The sequence below is a fragment of the Bidens hawaiensis genome, unplaced genomic scaffold, assembly GCF_021521415.1.
Source record: "Bidens hawaiensis isolate Kalapana, Puna unplaced genomic scaffold, B.hawaiensis_p1.1 tig00016156_1, whole genome shotgun sequence".
NCBI lineage: Eukaryota > Viridiplantae > Streptophyta > Magnoliopsida > Asterales > Asteraceae > Bidens > Bidens hawaiensis.
Window position 1 is genome coordinate 301,089 of NW_027492471.1, and position 24,669 is coordinate 325,757.

The 24,669-nt window shown below is 34.5% G+C and overlaps 2 protein-coding genes and 2 long non-coding RNA genes across 5 annotated transcripts; 2 read left to right on the forward strand and 2 right to left on the reverse strand.

Moving 5' to 3' along the window:
* The first annotated feature begins 2,813 nt into the window (after nt 1-2,813).
* LOC143550741 (potassium transporter 8-like) lies at nt 2,814-9,707 on the forward strand. 2 transcript variants are annotated; one of them, XM_077041340.1, is made up of 9 exons: nt 2,814-3,068; nt 3,311-3,799; nt 3,884-3,937; nt 6,474-6,734; nt 6,837-6,889; nt 7,136-7,259; nt 7,336-7,593; nt 8,463-9,528; nt 9,602-9,707. In XM_077041340.1, coding segments are annotated over exons 1-9 (2,352 nt in total). In that variant the 5' UTR covers nt 2,814-3,022; the 3' UTR covers nt 9,603-9,707. The 2 variants fall into 2 exon arrangements, with proteins under 2 accessions (XP_076897455.1, XP_076897454.1); XM_077041339.1 differs by lacking the exon at nt 9,602-9,707 and having other exon boundaries at nt 2,815-3,068; nt 8,463-9,538.
* A 2,655-nt stretch (nt 9,708-12,362) lies between these two features.
* Nucleotides 12,363-16,406, forward strand: LOC143550745 (WAT1-related protein At5g40240-like). Its single transcript, XM_077041343.1, has 7 exons — nt 12,363-12,714; nt 12,791-12,856; nt 14,010-14,126; nt 15,240-15,474; nt 15,561-15,719; nt 15,798-15,949; nt 16,229-16,406. Exons 1-7 carry the CDS (start codon nt 12,512-12,514, stop codon nt 16,404-16,406), a joined length of 1,110 nt encoding a protein of 369 aa, XP_076897458.1. The 5' UTR covers nt 12,363-12,511.
* Nucleotides 16,407-17,017: 611 nt separating this feature from the next.
* LOC143550732 (uncharacterized) lies at nt 17,018-18,169 on the reverse strand. The gene is made up of 3 exons (XR_013138375.1): nt 17,992-18,169; nt 17,809-17,907; nt 17,018-17,439 (listed from the first exon to the last, which is right to left on the reverse strand). It is a non-coding gene; the product is annotated as an uncharacterized LOC143550732 (long non-coding RNA).
* Nucleotides 18,170-18,500: 331 nt separating this feature from the next.
* Nucleotides 18,501-18,957, reverse strand: LOC143550733 (uncharacterized). The gene is made up of 3 exons (XR_013138376.1): nt 18,925-18,957; nt 18,744-18,839; nt 18,501-18,648 (listed from the first exon to the last, which is right to left on the reverse strand). It is a non-coding gene; the product is annotated as an uncharacterized LOC143550733 (long non-coding RNA).
* Nucleotides 18,958-24,669: the final 5,712 nt, after the last annotated feature.

Below are 24,669 nucleotides of genomic sequence, written 5' to 3' on the forward strand. Positions count from 1 at the left end.
AAACAATCGGATTGATGTGTAGAAGCATTTAGATTCATCAATCAATTATGGAATTGCAGAAATAACGCACTCAATCGAGCTCTGATTAGGGTTCAAAATATTATGTTTAAACGTTCCGAAACAAAACTGAAAACCTTTAAACGTTCTGACCAAAAAAGAACATCTTTAAACGTTCTAATACATTCAACGAAGCACTGGGTGTTCAAAAAAAAAAATGAACATCTTTAAACATTCTAATACGTTCTAAGAAGTTCAGGTTGTTTAATAAAGTTTAGAAGTTATGGATTTGATAAAAAGTTTAGAAGTTCTAAGAAGTTCTAGCTGTTCAGAATTTCTAAAACTAACAAAAAAAAAAGAAATTAAACACATGTAAACATGAAATTGAACACTGAAATCACTTCATATAATCTCATAATCATCACACAATCATCAATCGACTGTTAATTTGATCAATGATTCGACCATATTAACAAAATATGAAACGTCTGCAACTGGGTTTCTTCAAAAATTCAAAATTGATTAATTGAAACTTCAAATTGATGATTAATTGGACCAATTTCAAAGTTTAATTGATCAATTAGTTCAACAATTTCAATTTCAATTTCAATTGGGCAATTTAATCAACTGACATGTGAGCAACAATCGATGGTTGTGTCGGAAGAAGATGGTGGTCGCGAAGGTGGATGGTGGACGGAATCGTTGAACGGCGATGGTGAAGGTGGACGGAATCGTTGAACGGGAGAAGAGGTTGTGGGAGGCCGGCTCGCGTAATTGTGATTTTAGGTTAGGATGGTTATTGAAGATGGACGCTCCAGACACTCGCGTACCTATTGTACGATAAACGATTTGCGTATTCCATCCTTTACCTATATATATATATATATATATATATATATATATATATATATATATATATATATAGAATAATTGATTATTAACAGTTCTTAAAATTCTTAAAATATTTAGAGTTTTGAAAGAAACACAATCAAATATTGTGTTTTATCAAACTTTCTCGCGTGCTTTACGGGTTTTTTCGGATTCCATATTTTTACCTTCTTATGACTTACAGATAAGTCATAAGTCACATGTTTGTAAGTTATTGAACTTTTGCACTCACATTTTAAACAACTACAAATAAAATTTTAACTTATTGATAAGCTATAAGTTATAAGAAAACAAATATAAGGAATCCTGAACACCCCCTTAAGGCAATGCGTAGTGGGGCGAGAGGAGGGGGAACCCCCCCCCCCCCCCCGGGGGGGGGGGGATAAGTGGGCGAAAATGGGCGGGGGCGGGGAGTTATTCTCGCCCTCATGTCTGTATGTTTTTGTTTATATTATATATATGTGTGTGTGTAAGAGATATATATATATGTGTATATATATATTATTATATTACTATTTTTAGCCCATACATTATTACACCCTAAAAATAAAAACCCACCCTTTGCTGACTGGGCGTCACATGACGCAAAACGCTATAATTTGTAGCCCCTCCTCTACACATAGCCTAATAATTAATAGTGGTAGAATAGTAGCATTCGCCATTATAGCCTTACGTTCTTCCAATGGCCCTATTATTGTGTCCCTTGCCGCCACCATTTTAAATAATTACAAATGAAGCCTGTAACCTATGTATTAGACCAAGATAATAATATGATAGTTTAGGGATTAGAATATAACATTGTGCTCTATATTAGCACACCCATTATACCCCTAATTTACATCACTACAATCTAATACAACAATTCTAGAATCAATTTAACCAATATCTCTGGTTATTATATATACAATTACACCAGATTCTTACTTTTTTTTTCGAACTATGAACTTTTATAAACAAACCAACGCTATCAACAAGCTACCTTCGTAACCTGAAACATAGCCCCCAAAACAATAGATTCTTACTAATATATCTTATCTAAAAAATATGGTAAAAAGCTTTTTAATAATCGACAAAAAAAACAAAAAACTAAAGTTATTATCTAATTATGACAAATCTGATTTTAAAACAATCAAATACCCCTTGTAAATTTACTAATGAAATTAGAAACATAAAACCTAATAAGTGGGGGGTGTTAATAGAGTACTCTACTATCCAAAAAAAATAAATATAAAAATTAAAACGTTTATATCCAAACCCTGCAAACAGGATGTTGTTTGGATATAAACGTTAAAAGTGTCGGAAGGTTAATCATGCATCACGTGGTGGCGTTGATAGCCGAAAGACAAGTGTGCATACACTAATCGGCCGATGGTTGAGTGTTATGTGCTTATGTCCAAGAGTTGATGCAAAACTACTATCGAGCCGAGAATCGATCACCAGAAGCAGCCTCTCTATTTCTACTAGGTAGAGGTAAGGCTGTTTACATCTTACTCTCCTCAATCCCTACCATAGTTTTGATATTAGTGAGATTTACTTAGTACAATGTTAATGATGATAATGATACTTATATCCAAACACACGTGTCAAACATTTGAAATTTAAGATTTACCCTTGCAACCCTAAATGTTACTCAAAACAAACAGGGATGTGTTATTCATACACCCTTTATAGGGTGTGTATATATAGATAGGGTACGTGTTAAGAGGGTGTGTGAATAACCAAAAAGTGTATATGAATAACCATTACCAAACAAATATGCGAGTGAGAAGGAGAGAGAGAGAGAGTTCCACTTGCCACCTGCCAAGTTGCCACTTGGTGCTTGTTAATGGCTTCAAGATTGGAGGTGTATAAATGTATAATAATATAATAATAATATCAATAATATTATAATACAATACAAATGTTTTGTGTAGTCTAATATGTCTGGGCGGTGGGTGCTCTTTGCTAAAAAAAGAACCAGACAAACACACAAAAACACACACTTTCACCAGCACCTAATTCTCACTAGTCACCACCCACAACTCATTCCCATTAAAGCTTCAATCTTTTCATCTTTTTTTCTTCATTCTTTATACAATCTTGAACTTGTAGCATATAGTTTACTCATAAACAAATGACTCTTTTGAGTTTCTAAGTCATGGATATTGAAGCTAGAAACCAAAATCCTATCAAGGTACACAAAGGTTTTTTTTTTTTTAACTTATATATATATATATATATAGGTGAAGGTTAACGTACAAATGAAATTAACGTGTTAAACGTGAGAATCAAGTAGAGTAATTATATATACAAGTACGTTAATTTCATTTGTATCTGATTCAAACCTTATCTCTCTCTCTATATATCTCTCTCTCTCTATATATATATATGTATAACAGTTTAAAGGTTATATATTTTGATTGTTTGTTCATGTTATTACAGAAAGAATCATGGAGGACTGTGATGACTTTAGCTTATCAAAGCCTAGGTGTTGTGTATGGTGATTTAAGTACTTCACCTTTGTATGTATACAAAAGTGCTTTTGCTGAAGACATTCATCATTCAGAGTCTAATGAAGAGATATTTGGAGTGTTATCATTTGTGTTTTGGACATTAACTTTAATCCCACTTTTAAAATATGTGTTCATAGTTCTTAGAGCTGATGATAATGGTGAAGGGGGTACTTTTGCTTTGTACACATTGTTATGTCGTCATGCTCGAGTTAGCACGTTGCCGAATGGTCAGCTTGCTGATGAAGAGCTTTATGAGTATAGGAATAATGAAATTGGTTATGGGAATGGTTCTAGAGATATTGGGTTGAGATTGAAGTCCACTTTGGAGAAATATAAAGTCTTGCAAAAGGGTTTGTTGGTTTTGGCTTTGCTTGGTACTTGTATGGTAATCGGTGATGGTGTTTTGACACCCGCGATATCCGGTATGCATAATAAGTGGTTGTTTAATTTTGATGATTTTGATGATGATGATGATAACCTTTTTTTTGGTTTTGTGGTTCTTGTAGTTTTCTCCGCGGTTTCTGGGCTCGAGCTTTCTATGTCAAAAGAGCACCATCAATGTAAGTTCTTGTTTGTTTTAGGATATAAGTTTGTGGTTATAGCCCACCAGGCGCCAACCAGTTTGACTCGTTTAGATAAATTAGTTAAACTGGTTGTGTTCTGGTTACATGACTTTTAGTGTGCCTGGATTAAGGCCGATTGATGCCTCAGAGCGAATAAATATATGGGTCATGTTCAGGTTCAACATTTTGACATGTCAGCCTAGTTGACCTGTTTGGATAAATGGGTTAACCGGGTCGTATTCGGGTTACACGATTTTAAGTGTGTCTTGGTTAGGATTGATGTCCTTGAGTGAATAAATATATGGGACATGTTAGGTTCAACGACTCGGAAACCTGTTTGACCTGTTTATCTAAAAGGTTGTGTTCAGGTTACCTGCTTTAAGTGTGACCAGGTTAGGATTGATTTCTTTTTAACCGAATAAATATACAAGTCATGTTCATGTTACATAATCTTAAGTGTGTCCGGGTTATATAAAGTTGATCTCTTTGAACGAGTAAAGAATTCGACTGGTCAACCCAACACGATCGACACCTGTGGTTTTTATTAAAAATGGAAAAAATAGAACACATGATTGCCCTTAGATTATATTGAAAAGCTGTCTACTTTAGTTGGTAAACTAACAACAGAATACAAAACCATAAGCCATTCAACTGTTGGGAATTTTAGTTTGTTTTGAACCCGAACAATCTAGATCGCAACGTGGATTTTTCTTGGTTTATATTTGTCGTATCAATTCGACTCGAATCATAAAGAGATGCTGAAAAGATCATGACTAGTATGCAAATTCTTGGTTTTATTCTATGATCATTCAGATGCTTGGGCGCTTGGCTTCACTTACATATACAAACAATATTCTTTTGAAACGTGCTGTTGGTGGACAAAGAAATGGTACCAAATTGATTATAAAATAACACTATTTGTGGGACCTTTTATGATAAAGTTTTTATCTTTTTCAAAAATCTGATCACCATTAAATAATAAACTAATAGTTTTGTTATAAAGAACCAGTTTTAAGATGATAACTGCGAGAAATAGATAATTCACCTGTATGTTGTTGTGGATTATTTTTAGCTTAAGACTTAAGAGCAGAAGTGTTTACGGTCCGGTTTTCACGGTTTTTAAATCAAACCGTGAGTAACGGTTTTTGATTTTCGTAAAACAAAACTGAACCGTTGAACTCTTATACCGTGGTTTGGTTTAAGCATGTTCGATCTTTATACACAATGTTCAAAATAATTCATGATATGTTAAATACTTTACAATTCATAAAAAATTATATAATTTAACAAACTACCGATTTTACTTAGGATCTCATTTAAAAAAAATTAAAGGCCAATTAAAGTTTCTTGCATTTTTGATTCCCCCACTTTTTTTTTATTACTATCAATATTTGTCAATATTTAGTACGTGTGTGTGTACACACACACATACGAACATGTATAATACAAAATATTATATATGTCTAGTTATAAATTTATATGCACGTATATATATTATAAAGTATTTAAAAAATACACATAAATTAATCATACGGTCCGTTCTGGTTTTATGCGGTTGGTTTTCGGTTCACACCGTAAACCTAACCGTTCATTACGGTTTTGAAATTTTCAAACCATTTGATCGAGAGTTAAGAAAAAAACCAACCGCGAAACCAAACCAAAGACCGATTTAAGCTGTTTCGCGATTTCAAACTGAACTATGAACACCCCTACTCAAGAGTTCAAGTTAAATATAAGATTATAATTGATGTGCACAATAAAGTGACATGAGTTAGAATTTAGAAACTGTTACAATTGATAACGATAAGGTTATTATAAGATATACACAAATTTTAAAAAGATAGAATCAGTGACTTTACCTATATAAGTTAGGTCAGATTATTATTTTGCATACGTGAACAACTTGCTTTTATTGTTGTCATTGTCATGGTTTCTTTAACTTTTCCACTAACTTATGAATGTGATTTCCCACTTTATTTAGACTTGTTTCCTTGTGATAAGTTATCTTGTTTGGACTGTAAAACATGAAAGTGACCGCACTGTCGGTTAAATGTTTTATTCTAGATGCAGGTAACAGTCAATTATTAATTTTAATTTTTTAAACATTATTAAGAATATGAATAAAGTTTTATTCATTTGACCTGTTTGACCTGTTCAACTCGTTCCAACTAAACACCACTAGAAAAAGAGATGTTTTGCTACAACTGAATTCATAGGAAATTTGTTGGAAAATTCAGTTTCTAACAGTTTTCCAACAAAAAGTTACGTTGAAAAAACACGTGCTTGAAAATCGTTTTCAACCGTTTTCCAACGACTTTTCTTACAAAATTGCTACAAAAACATGTGGTAGTAACCTTCCTACAAAAACTATTTTGACTTGTTTATTAGATACTAGATAATATTGTAGCAAAGTTGGAGCTTATTTTTTTTGTTGGAAATCTGTTGGAACTATTTGTGGTAAAAAAATTATAGGAAATTTTTGTGTGAAAATAACTTGTTCTTTTAGTAGTGAAACTAACCTTTTAAATTTCAGATGTAGAAGTCCCGTTCGCTTGCATCATACTAGTGCTCTTGTTTTGCCTCCAACACTATGGGACCCACCGTGTCGGGTTCTTGTTTGCACCAATCGTGATAACGTGGCTCTTGTGCATAAGCACCATCGGGATTTACAACATTTTTCATTGGAACCCGCAAGTTTTTCAAGCTTTGTCGCCTTATTACATGTACAAGTTTCTAAAGAAAACACGAAGAGGAGGGTGGATGTCGTTGGGTGGGATCTTGTTGTGTATAACCGGTACGTTGACTGTTCTCGTACTAGTTTGACTTCTGTTGACTTATAGTTTGACTTTCGTTGACTCTTTATATAACTCGTGTGTTTTTGCTTTTCGGTTTCCAGGCTCGGAGGCTATGTATGCTGATCTTGGTCATTTTTCTCAGTTGTCCATTAAGGTATTCACTCAATTTACTAGTGGCAAAAAGCGAATTGATCGGGCCGAACCTTAACGGGCCCTTTCTTAATGGGCCAATCTCTATTGGGCCCAACCTTAATGGGCTAATTACTAGTGGCCCTGACTTTATTAGGCTAATAACTAGTGGGCCTGAACTTAATGGGTGACTCACTAATGGGCCCAAACTTAACGTGCTGATTACTAATGGGCCTATTTGATGTAGTTCTTGATCTGATCTAAACTGCAGATGGCTTTTACCTTTGTGGTTTACCCTTCCTTGATCCTTGCTTATATGGGCCAAGCCGCGTATCTTTCAAAGCATCACATTCAGGAAACCGATTATCGAATCGGTTTCTATGTGTCCGTTCCGGGTAGACAACATTCTCCCTCTTTTTTTTTTTTTTTTGAATTTAAACAAAATTTATTTTTAATTTAATATTGTGACAGAAAAAATAAGATGGCCCGTTCTTGGAATCGCGATACTTGCAGCAGTAGTTGGAAGCCAAGCGATCATCACCGGGACGTTTTCTATTATCAAACAATGTTCGGCATTGGGTTGTTTTCCCAGGGTCAAAATAATCCACACGTCGCCTACTAATAAGCACGGTCAAATCTATATCCCCGAGATTAACTGGACTTTGATGCTCCTATGCTTAGCTGTCACGATCGGCTTTCGTGACACTAAACATATAAGCAATGCAGCAGGTATGTATATATACTGTCATGAGAAAATGTACATGACAAAAATGTGTTCCATTATGTCCAGCTCAAAACCAACAAGGACCGCCTTTTTTTATTCTAACCCAATGATCGAGCGACGCTTGTTAAGAATGTTTCCCATCGGCGCCTCGTTTTCTGACCCGCCCGACAAAAATGTTCCGGGCGCCGCTTGGTTTTTTTCAAATCCAGGCACCAGGTGGATTTTTCTAGGCGCCAGGTGGATTTTTCTAAACGCCGCATGATTTTGTTTTTTTGTTTTAAAAAAAATTGAATTTGTTTTATTGAGGTAACTTTTAATAAGATCCTTCGAGAAACCGAGTTTTTACAGGTTTAAAACGACTACCTAACGGTACATATGGTGACTTCAAGTACTTTAATAAATTTCAGGCCCTTTTATGCCTAGCCGCCTCTGGACAAATCTATACATTTAACATTTAAAGATCAAAATTTAAAGATATAAATACAAAAATTCAAAATTTAAAAAACCAGGCGGCACTTAGATTAATTTAGTAGGCGCGTGGATTTTAAAAATCCACCCGTCGCCTAGAAAAATCAGCCCAATGCCTAGATTTAAAAAAGCCAGGTGCCTGAAACATTTTTGTCGGGCGGATCAGAAAACGAGGCGCCGACGGAAACATTCTTGATAAGTGCCGCTCGATCATTCGGATAGTATAAAAAAAACGGCCTGATTGATTTTGGGCTGGACATAATGGATCCGGTGGGATTTGTATGGACATTTTGGGGATTACCAATTTACCATGGTCAAAATAGGTTTTTTTTTTTTTTTCATTTTCCCTTGATTAATTACCATAAAGTGTCCCAATAATGATGTTTGATTTTTGATTTATCTATAGGTTTGGCAGTTATTACAGTTATGTTGGTGACAACTTGCCTAATGTCACTTGTAATGGTTATATGTTGGCGAAAAAGCGTGTTCCTAGCTCTCATGTTTATGTTCTTTTTCGGGTCGATAGAAATACTCTATTTCTCGGCATCCTTAATAAAGTTTCGCGAAGGTGCGTGGGTCCCGGTCGCGCTCTCGTGCATTTTTCTAGTCATCATGTTCGTGTGGCACTACGGGACGATAAAAAAGTACGAGTTCGATGTCCAAAACAAAGTCTCAATTAATTGGCTCCTTAGCTTGGGCCCCACTCTTGGTATAATGCGGGTCCGTGGAATCGGGCTCATTTATACTGAGCTCGTTTCCGGGATCCCCGCCATTTTCTCGCACTTCGTGACGAACCTCCCGGCTTTTCACCAAGTGGTGGTGTTCCTTTGTGTGAAATCGGTCCCCGTGCCTCATGTGAGGCCCGAGGAGCGGTTTCTTGTCGGGCGGATTGGCCCGAAGGAGTATAGATTGTATCGGTGCATAGCACGATACGGGTACCGAGATGTTAACATGGATGACGTGGAATTCGAGAAAGATCTCATTTGTTGTGTAGCCGAGTTTATTCGTACGGAACGAGCCGATGTTACGGACGGTAACGGTGTTAATGATGTGAGAGAAGATTCGGACAATGACGGGAAAATGGCGGTTGTGGGGACCGCGTCGTCGAACTTAGAAGGGAGTATAAGGATGTGCGAGGACGAAAACGGGTTTTCGACCGAACTTAATGAGATTGCGGTCGCGGTGCCATCACCACGCCCTAGAAAGCGGGTTAGGTTTGTTGTACCCGAAAGCCCACAAATAAATACGGGTGTGAGAGACGAGTTGAGGGAGTTAATGGAGGCTCGGGAAGCGGGGTTGGCATTTATTCGGGGTCATTGTTATGTGAAGGCGAAACGAGGGTCGAGTTTGATGAAAAGATTTGTGATTAATTTCGGGTACGATTTTTTAAGGAGGAATTCCCGAGGCGCGACGAATGCTTTGAGTTTTCCTCGAGCGTCTACGCTCGAGGTCGGGATGGTGTACCAGGTCTAGTTGTGATTGTGTATCGAGGGTACGCTCGAGGTCGGGATGGTGTACCAGGTCTAGTTGTGATTGTGTATCGAGGGTTTAGATGTATGTAACGATAAACATGTAAAGAAGACTATTAGCATCAAATATTAGTCATCTTGAGATGTTTGGACATATGAGATGTATAAATCCATGTAATGAAGTGTGATTTTTGTTCTATGTTATAAACTTATAATTTATTAAGGTTATTGAGTTGGGCTTTGGACTAATGGTTCTTATTAACTTATTATTATTGATAATGGCCCATAAAGGCCCAACCTAAGTAGCTAACAAAATGGTCAAAAATGGTGACACATGGTAGAGGTGAAAAAAATAAAACCGAACCCGAAACCGGACCAGAAAAAAACCAGAAATCGGGTTTTTAATTTTTTATACCCAGGTTTTACCTAGCCGAACACGTATCAGACCCTACCCGTAGGGTACGGATACGATATACATTTCAGTACCAAAACCCGTACACGAAACCGGACCCGATTTGTACATGGTAATACCGAAAACCGGAACTGGTTTCATACGGGATTCGGTTTTTCAAATACCTGATCTATACCCGAAATTACTGGAAAAATATCTGAAAAATACCCTAAAAAAGCACAACCCCTTAAAAACTCAATATATACCCGAAAAGTACTCGAAAAACGCCAAAAGAGAGAGAGAGAGAGAGAGAGAGAGAGAGAGAGAGCTGAAAATAGGGGTTTTCAACACCCAGATAATAGGTATTTAAATACCCGGTTCTAAACCTGACCGAATCCGGTGCACATGGTAGGGTTACTTTTTAGAGACAATACTCAGACCCGAACCCAACCCAGGTATGGCCAACACCCGGTCGTACCCGGACTCAATTCCATACCTGAAACCGTGTATTAGAAAAACCCGATTTATGTAATATATGGTATATGATGGGTTGTGATCATTTAACAAGTTGCTCTCATGCAGTGGCGGATCTAGGAATTTTTTTCAGGTGATGCATTACTTTTAGATGTTTTAATTTCATAGAGTCGGGTATAAAAAATTCCGGGTCAGTTTGAGGTTCGGGTCGGTTCAATGATTCGGGCAAAGTTCATTACATAATAAAAATACGATAAAATAATATAAGAAACACCGTCATTAGAAATTAAAAAACACATAATATAGATAAAATAGTCTTTACGAATTAAATAAAATACTTATAGTTATTCCTTACGAGTCTCATATTTTGAAATCGTTGCACTACTTCTCCGTAATAATAAAAACACATCACAGTCCATAATCGTTGCATTACCTCTCTCTAAACAAATTATTCTAACTACTTCTCCATGCTTGAGTGATAATTTTGAGCCTAGAAAAACATGGCAGATGCAAAATTGGGAACCACAAATTATTCTAAACATGGCAGATGTAATTTCTCCTCAAATCACATGGAAGGGATGTGGGGGTTCAAAATCCATACTGTTACTTTCATAAGAAAGTTCCAATCATCATAGACGGAATTAAATATCAAAACGAATACTAATAAAATAAATGGATGCATAGAAAACGAATAGATCACTCAATAAAACCCTAAATTGAAAAAGAACACACACACAAAAAACAAAGAATCGATGACCTGTACCACATGAATTACCTATGATCGAACAAAGAACTGAAGAATTTGAGAGCTGAAGAGAAGAGCTGTGTGTCTTGGTTCTCAAGGTTGAGCTATAATTTGATTGTATTAGGGAGGGGAAATTTAGAAAACCCTAAATAATATTAGGGTGAGTTAGTAAAAAAACGTTTTGAAAAACGTTTTGAATGGTTCTCAAGGTTGAGCTGTAATTTGATTGTATTAGGGAGGGGAAATTTATAAAACCCTAAATAATATTAGGGTGAGTTAGTAAAAAAACGTTTTGAAAGTGGGAATCGAACCTGTGACCTTCGGGTATCAAAACCAACAAGTTACCAGCTAGGGAAGCGCTTCAAATGGATATAAGGTGGTTCCTTCCTAATTTTTAAGGTGGTTCCTTTATTATTTTCTATATATTAATACACTATTATCTCAGAACCATCCGTTTATACCGTAGATCCGCCCCTGCTCTCATCTCATGGTATTTTAAGACATACATTTTATATTTTATATTTTGTTTTACTAGTTGGAAGGTTGCCGATTTGTCATAATACATAAGCTTTTCTTCAATTCCATATCAGATGACGACTCTCACAAATGAACAAAAATGTTTATTTTATTATCTATTTATGTCACTTTATCTTTAGTGGACATTCAATCCATCACTTTCTATATAGAATTCTTTATTGCAAAAATTACTATAAATAATAAAAGTTCATAGCAAAAGCATTCTTAGGGGACTAGTTGATGTAAACCAATTACTAAAATAGTAATTTATTTTTCTAGAAATTATTTATTTAACTTTCACAAAATGATTACATCAATTGTACTATTGTCGAGTTTCTTGCTAGGCTTAATGTTTGTTCTCTTTATCAATAAATTTTTTGTTCAAAAATAAAAATAAAAATACGAAATTTCTATCAAGATTATACGCTACTGATTGTGAATTTCGTCTCTAATCAGTGAAAAAGTAAATTTTACGTAAAAATTGTTCCCATGTCTAGCTAGTTTTGAACGTGTTTCCCTTTATCAAGTTTCTTATAGAAATCACACCGTTGAAGGTGAAATGATTTTTATTTGAGTTCGATTAGCTTCTCGGTTTATATTATCTATTTTAATGTTAATGTTAATGTTAATCAGGTTATAATATATTGACTGTACATATCACATCCCTTTCAAAATTATTACATATTAAATTAGAAGCAGTTCACACGTATTGTTAATTTGAGTTTGGTGGGACAAATTAATACATTACCTTTTAACTAAACTCCATCTTTGAAGTGGTTTAGTGACTAAAGACACATTAGATAAGAAAATTTTAAACATTAGCAAGCATTAGTTTGAAGGGTACTTTAAAAACCAAGACCATGAGAAGAACTGGTACATGGTCATGGATGGATGATGTGGTTCCGTTTGTTGCGATGTTGATGATAACATCTTTGGATATGGCGGTGTTGACCATAGTCAAATCAGCGATGAATGATGGTATGGACAGTATCGTCTATATTATTTACCGTAATGCTTTTGGAACATTGATTCTTCTACCATTTTTCATCCTTCATATCCTCAGGTTTGCCAATTATGTTTCTTACTTATGCTACCACGAAGATACATATTATATTTATATAAAATTTATTCTTGTATAGAAACGTTGATCGTCCTCCACTTACTATCCGTATTTTGTTCAGATTCTTCATCCTTGGCCTTCTCGGGTAAGCGATATATTAATTAAAACATAGTTTAGTTATATGTGTTTTAGTTATGGTTAGCAATTAATTTATTGTAGTTTGTTATAACTTATAACTTAGGTAAGTATTTGACGTTCCACTGGATTTGTTTTATGCTTATTGTAATGTTGAATGGGTTGGGTGGCCAGATGACAGCCGTCGTTCCACTACATGTTATTATATTTTTCTTAGGGGTTTTCTTATACCCAACCTTATTAGTTTGAGTTCCAAGAAACATTACATAGATATGTTCTAGCATTGGGTTATATATCATGCACTTGCTAAATGCTCATATTGATGCATATATTCATTTGCCTACATTTCTTCTTCATGAGCTTTATATTTTCTATCATGTCTATGAGATCTTTGGTGTGACAGTTTTGGTGTCACCAAATAATTAGCAGTCAATCCAGTATTTTATTAGCACACCGAACACTTTGGGACTGATTTACACTTTATTCGTGATATGGTAATTTTAACGTCTCTTAGCGGGTGTTATATATTTCTTTACTACTACTCAACTAGGCGACATTTTGACCAAGCAATTGTCTTCCTCTCGGTTTCATAAGCTTCATGCTGTTGCACCCATTTGCCTTGGGGGGGGGGGGGATACTATAGTATTTTTTTCGTTATATGTATTTAAGTCTATTACGAGTGTGTGTGCAATTTAGTACTTGTAGTTTGTTACTTAGTCTTTGTGTAGCTCCAGTGAAATATAATGCATAGCCATAGCATGCCATTGTATTAGTCAAGTTAATCAAACATATTTTCCCCATATATTAAACTTTCATGATCGAATCTATTATATATTTATAATCTCACTCAATTCATTTATGGTTATGTATTTGAACTATCCTCTTTATATGTCTATATACAAGGGTTGCTCGTTTCGTGACTAATAATACGTTGAGATCGCATTATACACTATAACAATGTATAAAAGATAACCAGAAGTAATGGAAAGGAGAAATCAATTGCATAATCATTTTATGTATATCATTTAAAACAATGTAAGTGTGTATATATATTGTCTCTCAACGTACTATTAGTTATGAAATTTTAAGATAACTCTTATGTACAAATCACGTATCGATATGATGAGCTCCTTCTAATTATCTTATACATGGATTGTATGTAGGATTTGTCTTTTTGAGTTGCTTTCCAATCTAGGTGTTTCCTACAGTTCTCCAACCATGGCAAGTGCTATCTCGAACTTGTCTCCTGGGGTTACATTCTTGATTGCAGTGTTTTTCAGGTATAAACAAGATTAACTAATTAAAAATAGGTAGCTGAAATAGTCTAAACTTCTGTTAAACTATAATTGTTTTTTTGTTTTTGGTTTTGCAAAGATTAATAGCATAAAAAAAGGAAAAAGTAAATTAAGATTATTATATATATATATATATATATTAATAAAAACCACATTATGGTTACCTCACAATATTAACTATTTATAAATATATATATATATATATATATATATATATATATATATATATATATATATATATATATTAATAAAAACCACATTATGGTTACCTCAAAATATTAACTATTCATAAAATAAACCAACGAATTTTTTACATGTGTGCAAAGTATTTTAATTTTCAACGTAGATAGTTGGAGTTGGTTATTTTCAATGTTTGATTTTAATATTATTTATGCAGGAAACTTTTATTTACAAGAAACTTTTAATTACCTGTTTAATTATGTAGTATTTTAGTTCTATATAATTAATATTTTACTTTTGAAAATATTATAAGTCTTATGTTTATTATGACGCGCTTCTTTGTATACTGTGTTGGTATATATTTAGTTTGAAAATGATGTTGGTCTAATAAAATACACTTTTGCATTTTTTTCACGATGTGACGTCACTTTAAATTTCGAATAAAACATCAATTTTCTACATACGTTTTGATATAAATTTTATTTAATACCGAACTCACACGATGCGTGGCCAAAACACAAGGGTCAGATATAATATATTTATATGTTTTCTTTATGACAACTTAATTTTATATAAATACATCTTTATTTTTGTCTACGTTTCGTTATGAATTTTATTAAAATCAGATATATATGCCATAACACAAGGACAAACTTTAACAACTTTATGTTTTATCAATGTCACATCGCATCATGCAGGTTAATATATATCAATGTAATTTCCGTCGCAACGCATGGACTGTTTACTAGTTATTGTTAAAAAATGGTTTTCAGGAAATTCTCTAAGTATATTAGTGTTTTTAAGTTGATCCCTCACCTAATTATGAATTACCTATAAACGTTTTCTTAAGCTAGATAATTGTTATACTTTCTTATCCATAGAAATTACTTCTATAAACTAATATTCTATGTGTTCTAGGATGGAAAACGTAGACATAAGAACTTCCAACAGTATAGCAAAATTATTGGGTACCATAATGGCAATATCTGGAGCCATGGTGTTCATATTCTATCAAGGCCCCAAAATTTTTCAACGGGTCGGTTCTTCGAATCCACACAACCAGCTTTCCATGACACAACCATCGGAATGGATACTCGGCGGTCTACTTATTATTACCGGTGGATTCTTCGGTTGCATATGGTCTGTGTTACAAGTAAGACATTGTCACATTTGTTATATTTCATATGGTGATGTAATCATGTAAATATGTAATAACTATTTCTTGATTTATATATCTAGACAGCAACAACTAGAGAGTACCCGGATCACCAAACCATTGTTTTTTTCTACTGTCTTTTCGGGATAATCCAATGCATAGCTCTTTCTCCTTTCCTAGTACCAAATCGAAGTGCGTGGGTGCTTCAACACGGACATGGGTTGATTGTTATTATTTTAGGGGTAAGTTAAGTAAACTAGACCAGTTTTTCAAGTTATGCAACACATCTATCTTGATAGATTGACTTATACTATATGTAGGCAGTTTATTCGGTTGTGTGTCGCATTAATGCTTTGATTTGGTGCTTGGAAAAGAAAGGTCCAGTGTTTGTGTCCATGTTTTCGCCGCTCTCAATAGTTATCTCGGCCATCATGGGTATCATATTTCTTGATGATTCACTTCATTTAGGAAGGTAAATAAAATGGCTAATGTTTTTCATCACAATATTTTAAAAGTTATTATTGTACTAAAAAGAATCAAAACCACAAATGTAATTTTACATCTATGTCAGTTTAAACAAAGGTATAAACCCTAAACCATTGCTTGTTGAAACAAACATGTTCGTCAAGCCCTATGGCAACGATAAGTCATCGCTATAGGTGATCTATAGCTACGTCAATTGTCGTCGCTATAGGGTTCGTCATATCAGAACAAATTTCTTGTAGTGATGTTCTTGAAATTGTTTATGCAGCATCATTGGAGCAACAACAATTGCTGCTGGTTTTTACATGGTGATATGGGGGCAAACCAAAGAGAAGAACAACATATTGACGCTCATGGATGGCGATTTAGACGTTTTAGACGAATCTGTATCATCGGCTGACCAAACTGCTCCTCTCATATCATCTAGAAATGAAATAAAATGCTAGTTTGCTATTCACAAGCATCTATTAACGTGCAAGCTATAAAAACATGAGTGTAGGCAATTAAGATTTTCGTTGGAAGATTTTTTTTGCCTGTATAAATACTTTTTTTCTTTCTTAATTTAGTAGCTTTCTCACTTTTATTGTATACTACAATAGTGGCCCGAATATTATTTAAAAAGTCACATATATATATATATATATGTATATGTATATATATTGTAAATTTAATGAAATGTGACACAAATCTGAAATTCACGTGTATGGGTGTCACCAAACCTAAATAACCCTTAAATGAGTTATAACATTTAATTATATTAAAAGTTAATCTCACCATATATTTGAGGTTGTTGCTTCATTATTTGAAAAAAAATGGTTTATTGATAATGGCTTGATGTCTTGAATTTTAAAATTTGTATTTGCAATGTACGTCATTAGAGCAACAATAGTTGCTGCTGGATTTTACACGATGATACGGGGAGACCAAAGAGAAAACAAGATATATGCTAGGACAAATGGATCACGATCTAGACGTATCGAATACAAACGAGGCCTAATCAAGCTCGGAACACTACTAGAAAATAGTCCTTTAATGATGCGCATAGCGCGTCATTAAAGGGGTAGATGACACGATATCACGTGTCAAGGAAGGCCATTTCATAAAGTAAAAATGACGCAAATTTGTGTGTCATCTTTTTATGACAAACATTATTGACATCTTTTTTTTGACACGCGTTTGCGAGTCATGGTTTTAAGTATTATTAAAAGAATTTTTTTTGACAGATTTATAATTTCAACATTAAATAATGACAATTAGCATCTCATAATAAAACTAAACTTTATATATAGAAAAATAACCCATTTCAACATACTAACAAACATTCAAAAGTCGACCATTCTTCACGATATTTCAAAGTTTAACATTTCATTAGCATCGATACGAACATTCACTGCTAAATAAATGATGCCACAAAAGTCGACCATTCTTCATGAATTCCATCAATATCAGCATCCGTGTATTCATTATTTCCTCCCCAACCTGAGAAAAAAATTAGATTAATTAAACCTAAAGTTCAAATGATTTGTCAAAAAAAATGGTCAATCAGATATTCCACTAAACAACTTGATAACCTGATCTAGCATATACAATACGACAATTGTACAACAGAAATACTAACTTTTATTAATCACATAAGATAATAACTTCATATCCTAAGTTCCTAACTGTTTATGAAGACTTATTTATTTAGGTTTAGGGAAAAAAGTTCCTAACTAAATGTCACATTTTGATCAGCATTAATCATCAGCTTGACTATCAAAAGTCAACCTTAACACTATAACTTAAACCTACTGTCATAAATTTACTAAATTGATACAATAATGAAAATATAAAAGCTGCTATACTTACATTGTCATTGACCAGTATTTCAATTCCTTCATCAACTATCTCTTTCATGAACTTTAACATAAAGTAGCCACATTCAGTGCTTCCCGGCTGACATGGACACTACATAAATATATAACAAAATTGTAACGTAGATTCATATAATGAAGTTAAAACTACTATTTCAATAAAGAATTAAATGCTTACCCTAGCGTTGACCCAATTGAGTTTTACCTTCGATCCACTTTGTGTACCGTACAAGTTCATTGCAATACAAAAATGTTAAGAAATATATCAAATACTAAAACATAATGTTTCCATAATTTGTATAACATACCCATCGATAATTTGCTGCAACTGCAAATTAACAGTTCTCGGCCTTAGAGAATAAGGGTAATAGCAAGTCATTGTTTTCATGTTTAGTACGCCCAGCACCCAATAATTTCTAAAAAAAAAAACAAAAACCAAATTTAGTCAAACAAATAATAGAACTAGTAAAACTTGGATTTCGATTTGGATGGTTTTGATAATTAGACCCGGGATTGTAGGGGATCAAGATGATGTCATTGTCCTTTCGGTTAAGCAACCGTTTTCCTTCGTTTTTCTGTTTTTCGAGACGCCACACTCCTCTCATTTGCTTCAGACTCGGTGATCTCTTTCTTGAAACGTGTGTCGTCTTCGGCGGATATTATTAGCCTTCCGTCTGCATCTATCACCGGCTCATCATCAGACTGCAGCTTCCTTTTCAGACTGTCACCGGATCTTAGGGACGATCTTGTCCTTTCACAGTCAAGCAAGTCGAGTGGCTCGTCTTCTAACTCTTCATAACCGTCTTCTGCCAACCTCTTCCTTGCTCTTTTGGACCTGAATTATAATTATTACAATAAAAATACTTTATTATTTATTTATATATATTTATTCTCTACTTTAGTATAAATATTTGAGTCATAGAAACAAACTTGATTGATAACTTTTAGGAGCTATGTGGGCCAATATCTTCGGTTTCGTCATCACCAAAATCAGAGAATATTTTTGTATGATTCCATCTGCTCAACCTGTGGGCAAAAAAAATATATATATATACAACTTAATTCACACTTAAATTATCGAATTCTAACTGACGATGATGTGTGACCGAACCTTGACGTGGTTGCTTTTGTTAGACAAGACTTACGCCCTGTTCTTGAGTTTTTTTAAGGGGGAAAGGAAAGGAAAATCAAGGATAATTAAAAAATGGGTGTTCTTAAGTTTATTTAAGAAGGGAAAGGAAAGGAGTTGAGGGGTTAGGAGAGATTAAATAAGAGTATTTTTTCTAAAAAATTATTCTCCAATTTTTGGGCTGATTACTAAGAAAAACACATCTAATGACAATATTACCCATAAAAAACACGATCGGTCTTCAAAGTGTATATGACACTAAAACATTGACAAACAAATGCGTGTCTTCGTTTCCTCAAATTTTTATAAAAGATGACAATATTTAGTGACACGCGGTTTTTATACGTCATAAAATTACCGTGTGCCATGATTGACGTGTCATTAAAGGTATATTTTCTACTAGTGGAACATCACTTTGAATCTCTTCTTAAGAAAGAGTATCCACAACGCTACCTATGTGACAAGCTTCGGATATGGAGACCACATCCGGATTTTAAGTCCGTCGCTATGAACCAAGCTTCGGACGACAATTGAAAAATAACAATAAATAATCACTTTTCTAGAAAAATGACTATACATCACACGAGGTACGTGTGAGAAAAACCAATATGATATCCTACCATGCATAAATGTCAATATGTGGTCGCCAACAATAGAAAATGACATAAATGTCAATATCCTATCTCGAAGCATTTTCCTATTGCATTTTGAAGGACAGACCACAAGACCAACTTTTATTATAGAAAAACATACTAATTAAATAGTTAAGATTTTTTATTTGATAGCCTTTTTCTTTTCGATAAACATATTTATGCAGTATTTTACACCATCTATGCCTTAAAACATGAGTATATATATAGTTTCAAAGGACACAATATTGTCAACGCTCAAGCTTTTGAAAATTAACAAGAAGCTTGGTTATAGAACACGGAAGCACAAAATTCTAAACACGAAAAGGTCTTAAAATTTATATGATCTCAGTATTTGTGCACCGCGTTTCTTCCAACTGCGGTGTAGGCGTACATTAAGGTGGAAGGGACAGTTCTAGACCAGTTCGTGTTAGAAAAAAAAATAATAAAACAAATATATCACATATTATTATTCACATCATCTCCCTACTTAGGGGGTGTTTGGCCTAGCTTATAATTTTGTGCTTGTGCTTATATCTTTTTGAAACTTATAGCTTATTTTATATCGTTTGATAAGTTTTTTTAAGTGTTTGGATTAGCTTATATTCTATAAGTTGATTATACATCTTAATAAGTTGTTAAATCCATCATTTTTTATTTTTTATAGTAATAAGTTACTTCAATATTATTAATCCATCACCATTTGAAGGCAAATGAGTAATTTATATCCTTAAACAAATAAGCTTCTTCAAATAAGCTAAAAAACCATCTTCAAATAAGCCTATTCAAATTAGCTTTTATAAGCTTATAAGCCTAAGCTAAAAAAGCTAAACCAAACACCAAATTAAGCTTATTTTATAAAAAAGCCAAAAAAGCTATAAGCTTTGCTAAAAAAGCTAGGCCAAACACCCCTTTTGTGGCTCTAAATAAGCAAAATCACAAATCAACTCATGACCGCTGGAGTGAAAATCAAGGATTTCTTTTCTTTTTATTCCTTATTTCCTTTTTGTAATAGATCAAGAACTCAAGTATTTAATAGTTTGTTTTTCTTCTTCTGTAAACAATATACAATCAATAAAAAGTATTTTGTTCTAGACTTTCATTTGTTAATATGGTATCAAAACGGAGCTACGATCTTAGGATCAACCACTCTTTACCTACCACGTTCTTAATCCATCCAGCCCCGTCAAAATCAAAACACCATGACTGGGAAAATGGTAGCGATGAACTCGCATTACAATACCAAAACAGCCAACATCAAACCCCAAAACCAAACCCGAAAGGGCAAAACAATCGCGTTGGAGGTGGAAACCTCCTACACGATAAAAAACATGAAGACGGAGATCCAAAACAAGGAAGACGTCACGGCGAACACATAAAGAAAAACCTAGCAGAGGCAATATTTTATAGACCCTATAGTTTTACGTACAACTGTTACAAAATCTCCTTGAAGAACTTGTTAGTTCTAAAAACCCCTCTAAAATATCCAATATTTTAGACACCTACCAAAAATTTAAAACTGGTAACACTAAATCCCTTGAGGATTCTGTTAAAATTACGGGGGAAATCAATATGGCCGAAACTGGTACAAAAATTACTAAGTCGTGGATATTTGATTGTGGTGCTACCGACACCATGAATTTCGATCCCTCCGACATAATTTCAAAATCTAAACCGAAAATTAATCACATTAAAACAGCTAATGGGGGTGGTTCCGGTAAAAGGAGGAGGAACTATTGAAATATCTCTCACATTAAAACTTTCAAATTGTCTTTACGTCCCTTCATTGTCACATAAATTATTATCCGTTAGTCATGTGACAAAGAAATTAAATTGCACAGTTTTAATGCACCCGACCTTCTATATCTTACAAGATATCAGAACGGGGGCGATTATTGGGCGTGATACTGAACGCCATGGATTGTACTACGTGGAGGAAGTGACTCGTCATGGTACTGTGATGTTAGCCCATGGAACAATAAATAGAGAAGCCTGTTTATGGCACAGAAGATTAGGACATCCGTCTTTTGGTTATTTGCATATTTTATTTCCAAAACTTTTTCCTATCAATGAAACATTAAATTGTGAAACTTGTGTCTTGGCCAAAAGCCATAGACATACTTTTAAACCGACCAACACAAGAGTTAATTCTCCTTTTTCACTTATCAGTTCCGATGTGTGGGGACCCGTAAAAATTACGGAAGGACAAAACTTTCGTTACTTTGTCCTTCTCGTTGATGGTTGCACTCGTATGACGTGGATTTATTTTTTAAAACAAACATCTGAAGTTTTTGACAAATTTACTATGTTTTATATAATGATACAAACCCAATTCAAAACCAATATCCATGTTCTTCGGTCTGATAATTGAGGGGGATTCGTAAACGATTCTATGAAACAATTTTGCCAAACAAAATGAATTATTCACCAAACATCTTGCTTCCACTCTAGAAAAAAAGGCACTGTCGAGCGAAAAAACCTTATTTTACTAGAAATAACCCGGGCTCTTCTAATTGAATCCAAAGTTCTAAAATATTTCTGGCCCGAAGCTCTTGCTACCACTACATATCTTATCAACAGACTACCAACAAAGGCCCTTGACCTAAAACCCTTTTTTCAAGCCCTTTCAGAATTCACCAAATTATCACCACCCCTTACACCTCAACCACGAATATTCGGGTGTTCGGTTTTTGTCCACATGCCCAAAATCAATCGAAGCAAACTTGACCCATGTGCTGAAAAATGTGTTTTTATAGGCTATGGGGTCAACCAAATGGGTATCGATGTTACAGCCCAACAAAACGTCACATATACACTACTATGAATTGTGACTTTCTTGAAACAGAGCTCTTTTATACCTCCCAACACAATGGTGACTGGTGAGGAGGAGAGAGAGCATGACACCCTGAGTTGGTTAAAATGGGCCTCATCATCTGAAGAAATTAATCATGGCACCCAAGATGAGTCACGGACCTCGCATCAATCTAGTGGACCTTCAATCAGTGTTCCAGACCCAAATGCTCCCGAACTTACATCCAGATTAAGTAATTCTCAAATACTTGAAAATATAACTCATGAAAATATTGATATATCTAACTTTCATGAAGTAGAAGAAGAACAAGCAGTGCAGAAGGAACAAGCAAATATTGATATATCTAACATTCATGAAGTAAAAGAAGAACAAATAGTGCAAGAAACAGTGCAGGAGGAACAAGAACTTATACAAGAAATAACAAGAGAATAAGAAATAGTCGAGAAATATGTCCTCCCATCAAGAGCCAACAGAGGAATACCTGCAAAAAGATATTCCCCGGATAAACAGTCCAAATCCTCCAGATACCCCACGGCAAACATAACCGAAGCAAATCTATCTAAAGAAGCCAAAGCCTTTAACGCTTTCTTATATGCTGAACAAATTCCGAACTCTGTAAACAAGCCTTAAAATCAAAGAACTGGAAGGATGCAATGAAGACATAGATGAAAACATTGATAAGAAATAATATATGGGAAAAATGTAACCGTCCACTAGGGAAGAAACCAGTAGGGTGTCGATGGGTCTTCATAATTAAACACAAACCAGACGAGAGCATTGAAAGATACAAAGCACGATTGGTGGCTAAAGGTTATACCCAAACGTATGGAATCAACTATCAAGAAACTTTTTCTTCGATGGCCAAAATTGACACAATCAGGGTCCTATTTACGATCGCTGCCAACAAAGATGGCATCTTCATCAATTTGATGCTAAGAATGCATTCATTCATGGAGAATTAAAATAAGAAGTATATATGGAAGCTCCACCAAGGTTCACAGGAAATTTTAAAGCAAAGGAAGTATGTCGTTTAAAAAAAATATTTATGGCCAAGAGCTTGGTTTAAAAGATTCACTTTAGCAATGAAGGGATATGGTTTTCGACAAAGCAATTATGATCACACACTCTTCCTAAAAAACAGAGGTAACCTTGTAACATGTTTAATCATATATGTTGATGACATGATTATTACAAGGAACGATGAGGAAGAAATGAAGATATTGAAGGCGAACCTGTATTCAAAATTTTGAAATAAAGGACCTTGGAAGACTAAAATACTTTCTTGGATTAAAGTACTGAGGTCTAAAAGGGGTATCTTTATATGTCAGAGAAAATATATCCTCGACCTCTTAGCCGAGACAAGAATGATCGACTGCAAGCTGACTGACACCAATGATGGTTAATCATAAAATCCATATGGAAGAAGGAGGGAAACTAGAAGGCAAAGAAAGATACCAACGTTTGGTAGGAAAATTGATATATCTCTCACACACTCGACCAGACATTGCATATGCAGTAGGGGTAGTCCGTAAATTTATGTACCAACCCCAAGTCACCCACATGAAAGCAGTATGGAGAATTATTAGATATCTCAAAATAACAACAGGTCATGGGGTTCTCTTTCAACCAAACAACCACCTAAAGATCCAATTATACATTGATGCAGACTGGGCAGGGGACAAAGACGATGGAAGATCAACATCAGGATACTTCATACTAGTTGGTGGAAATCTAGTTACATGGAGAAGCAAAAAACATAAAGTAGTAGCATTATCCAGTGTCAAAGCAGAATTCAGAGGAATTGCACGGGGCGTGGCAGAAGTTCTGTGGATACGTAAACTTATGACTGAAATTGGCTTTCCCCAAACTGAAGCTAGTAGGATTATGTGCGACAACAAAGCTGCAATCCAAATCTCAAAGAATCCGGTTCAACACGATCGAACAAATTATGTTGAGGTTGATAGGAACATAATCAAAGAAAAAATTGAAGCAAGAACTATAGAATTACCTTTTGTCCGATCAGAAGACCAATTAGCAGATATATTCACCAAGGCCGTAAACGGAAGAATATTCAACGATTGTCTTGGCAAGTTAAGCATTGGAGACCCCACTACTCAACTTGAGGGAGAGTGTTAGAAAAAAATAATAATACAACAAATATATCATATATTATTATTCACATCATCTCCCTACTTAGTGGCTCTAATTAAGCAAAATCACAAATCAACTCATGACCGTTGGAGTGATCAAATCAAGGATTTCTTTTCTTTTTATTCCTTATTTCCT

Excerpts from the sequence above, each read along its gene's own strand:
- LOC143550741 (XM_077041340.1), top strand. The coding sequence starts at position 3,023 with ATGGATATTGAAGCTAGAAACCAAAATCCTATCAAGGTACACAAAG. Across the intron at positions 3,800-3,883 it reads TTTGACACCCGCGATATCCG|TTTTCTCCGCGGTTTCTGGG; the intron begins GTATGCATAATA and ends TGGTTCTTGTAG. Across the intron at positions 6,890-7,135 it reads TTTCTCAGTTGTCCATTAAG|ATGGCTTTTACCTTTGTGGT; the intron begins GTATTCACTCAA and ends TCTAAACTGCAG.
- LOC143550745 (XM_077041343.1), top strand. The coding sequence starts at position 12,512 with ATGAGAAGAACTGGTACATGGTCATGGATGGATGATGTGGTTCCGTTT. Across the intron at positions 12,857-14,009 it reads TTCATCCTTGGCCTTCTCGG|GATTTGTCTTTTTGAGTTGC; the intron begins GTAAGCGATATA and ends GATTGTATGTAG. Across the intron at positions 14,127-15,239 it reads TTGATTGCAGTGTTTTTCAG|GATGGAAAACGTAGACATAA; the intron begins GTATAAACAAGA and ends TATGTGTTCTAG.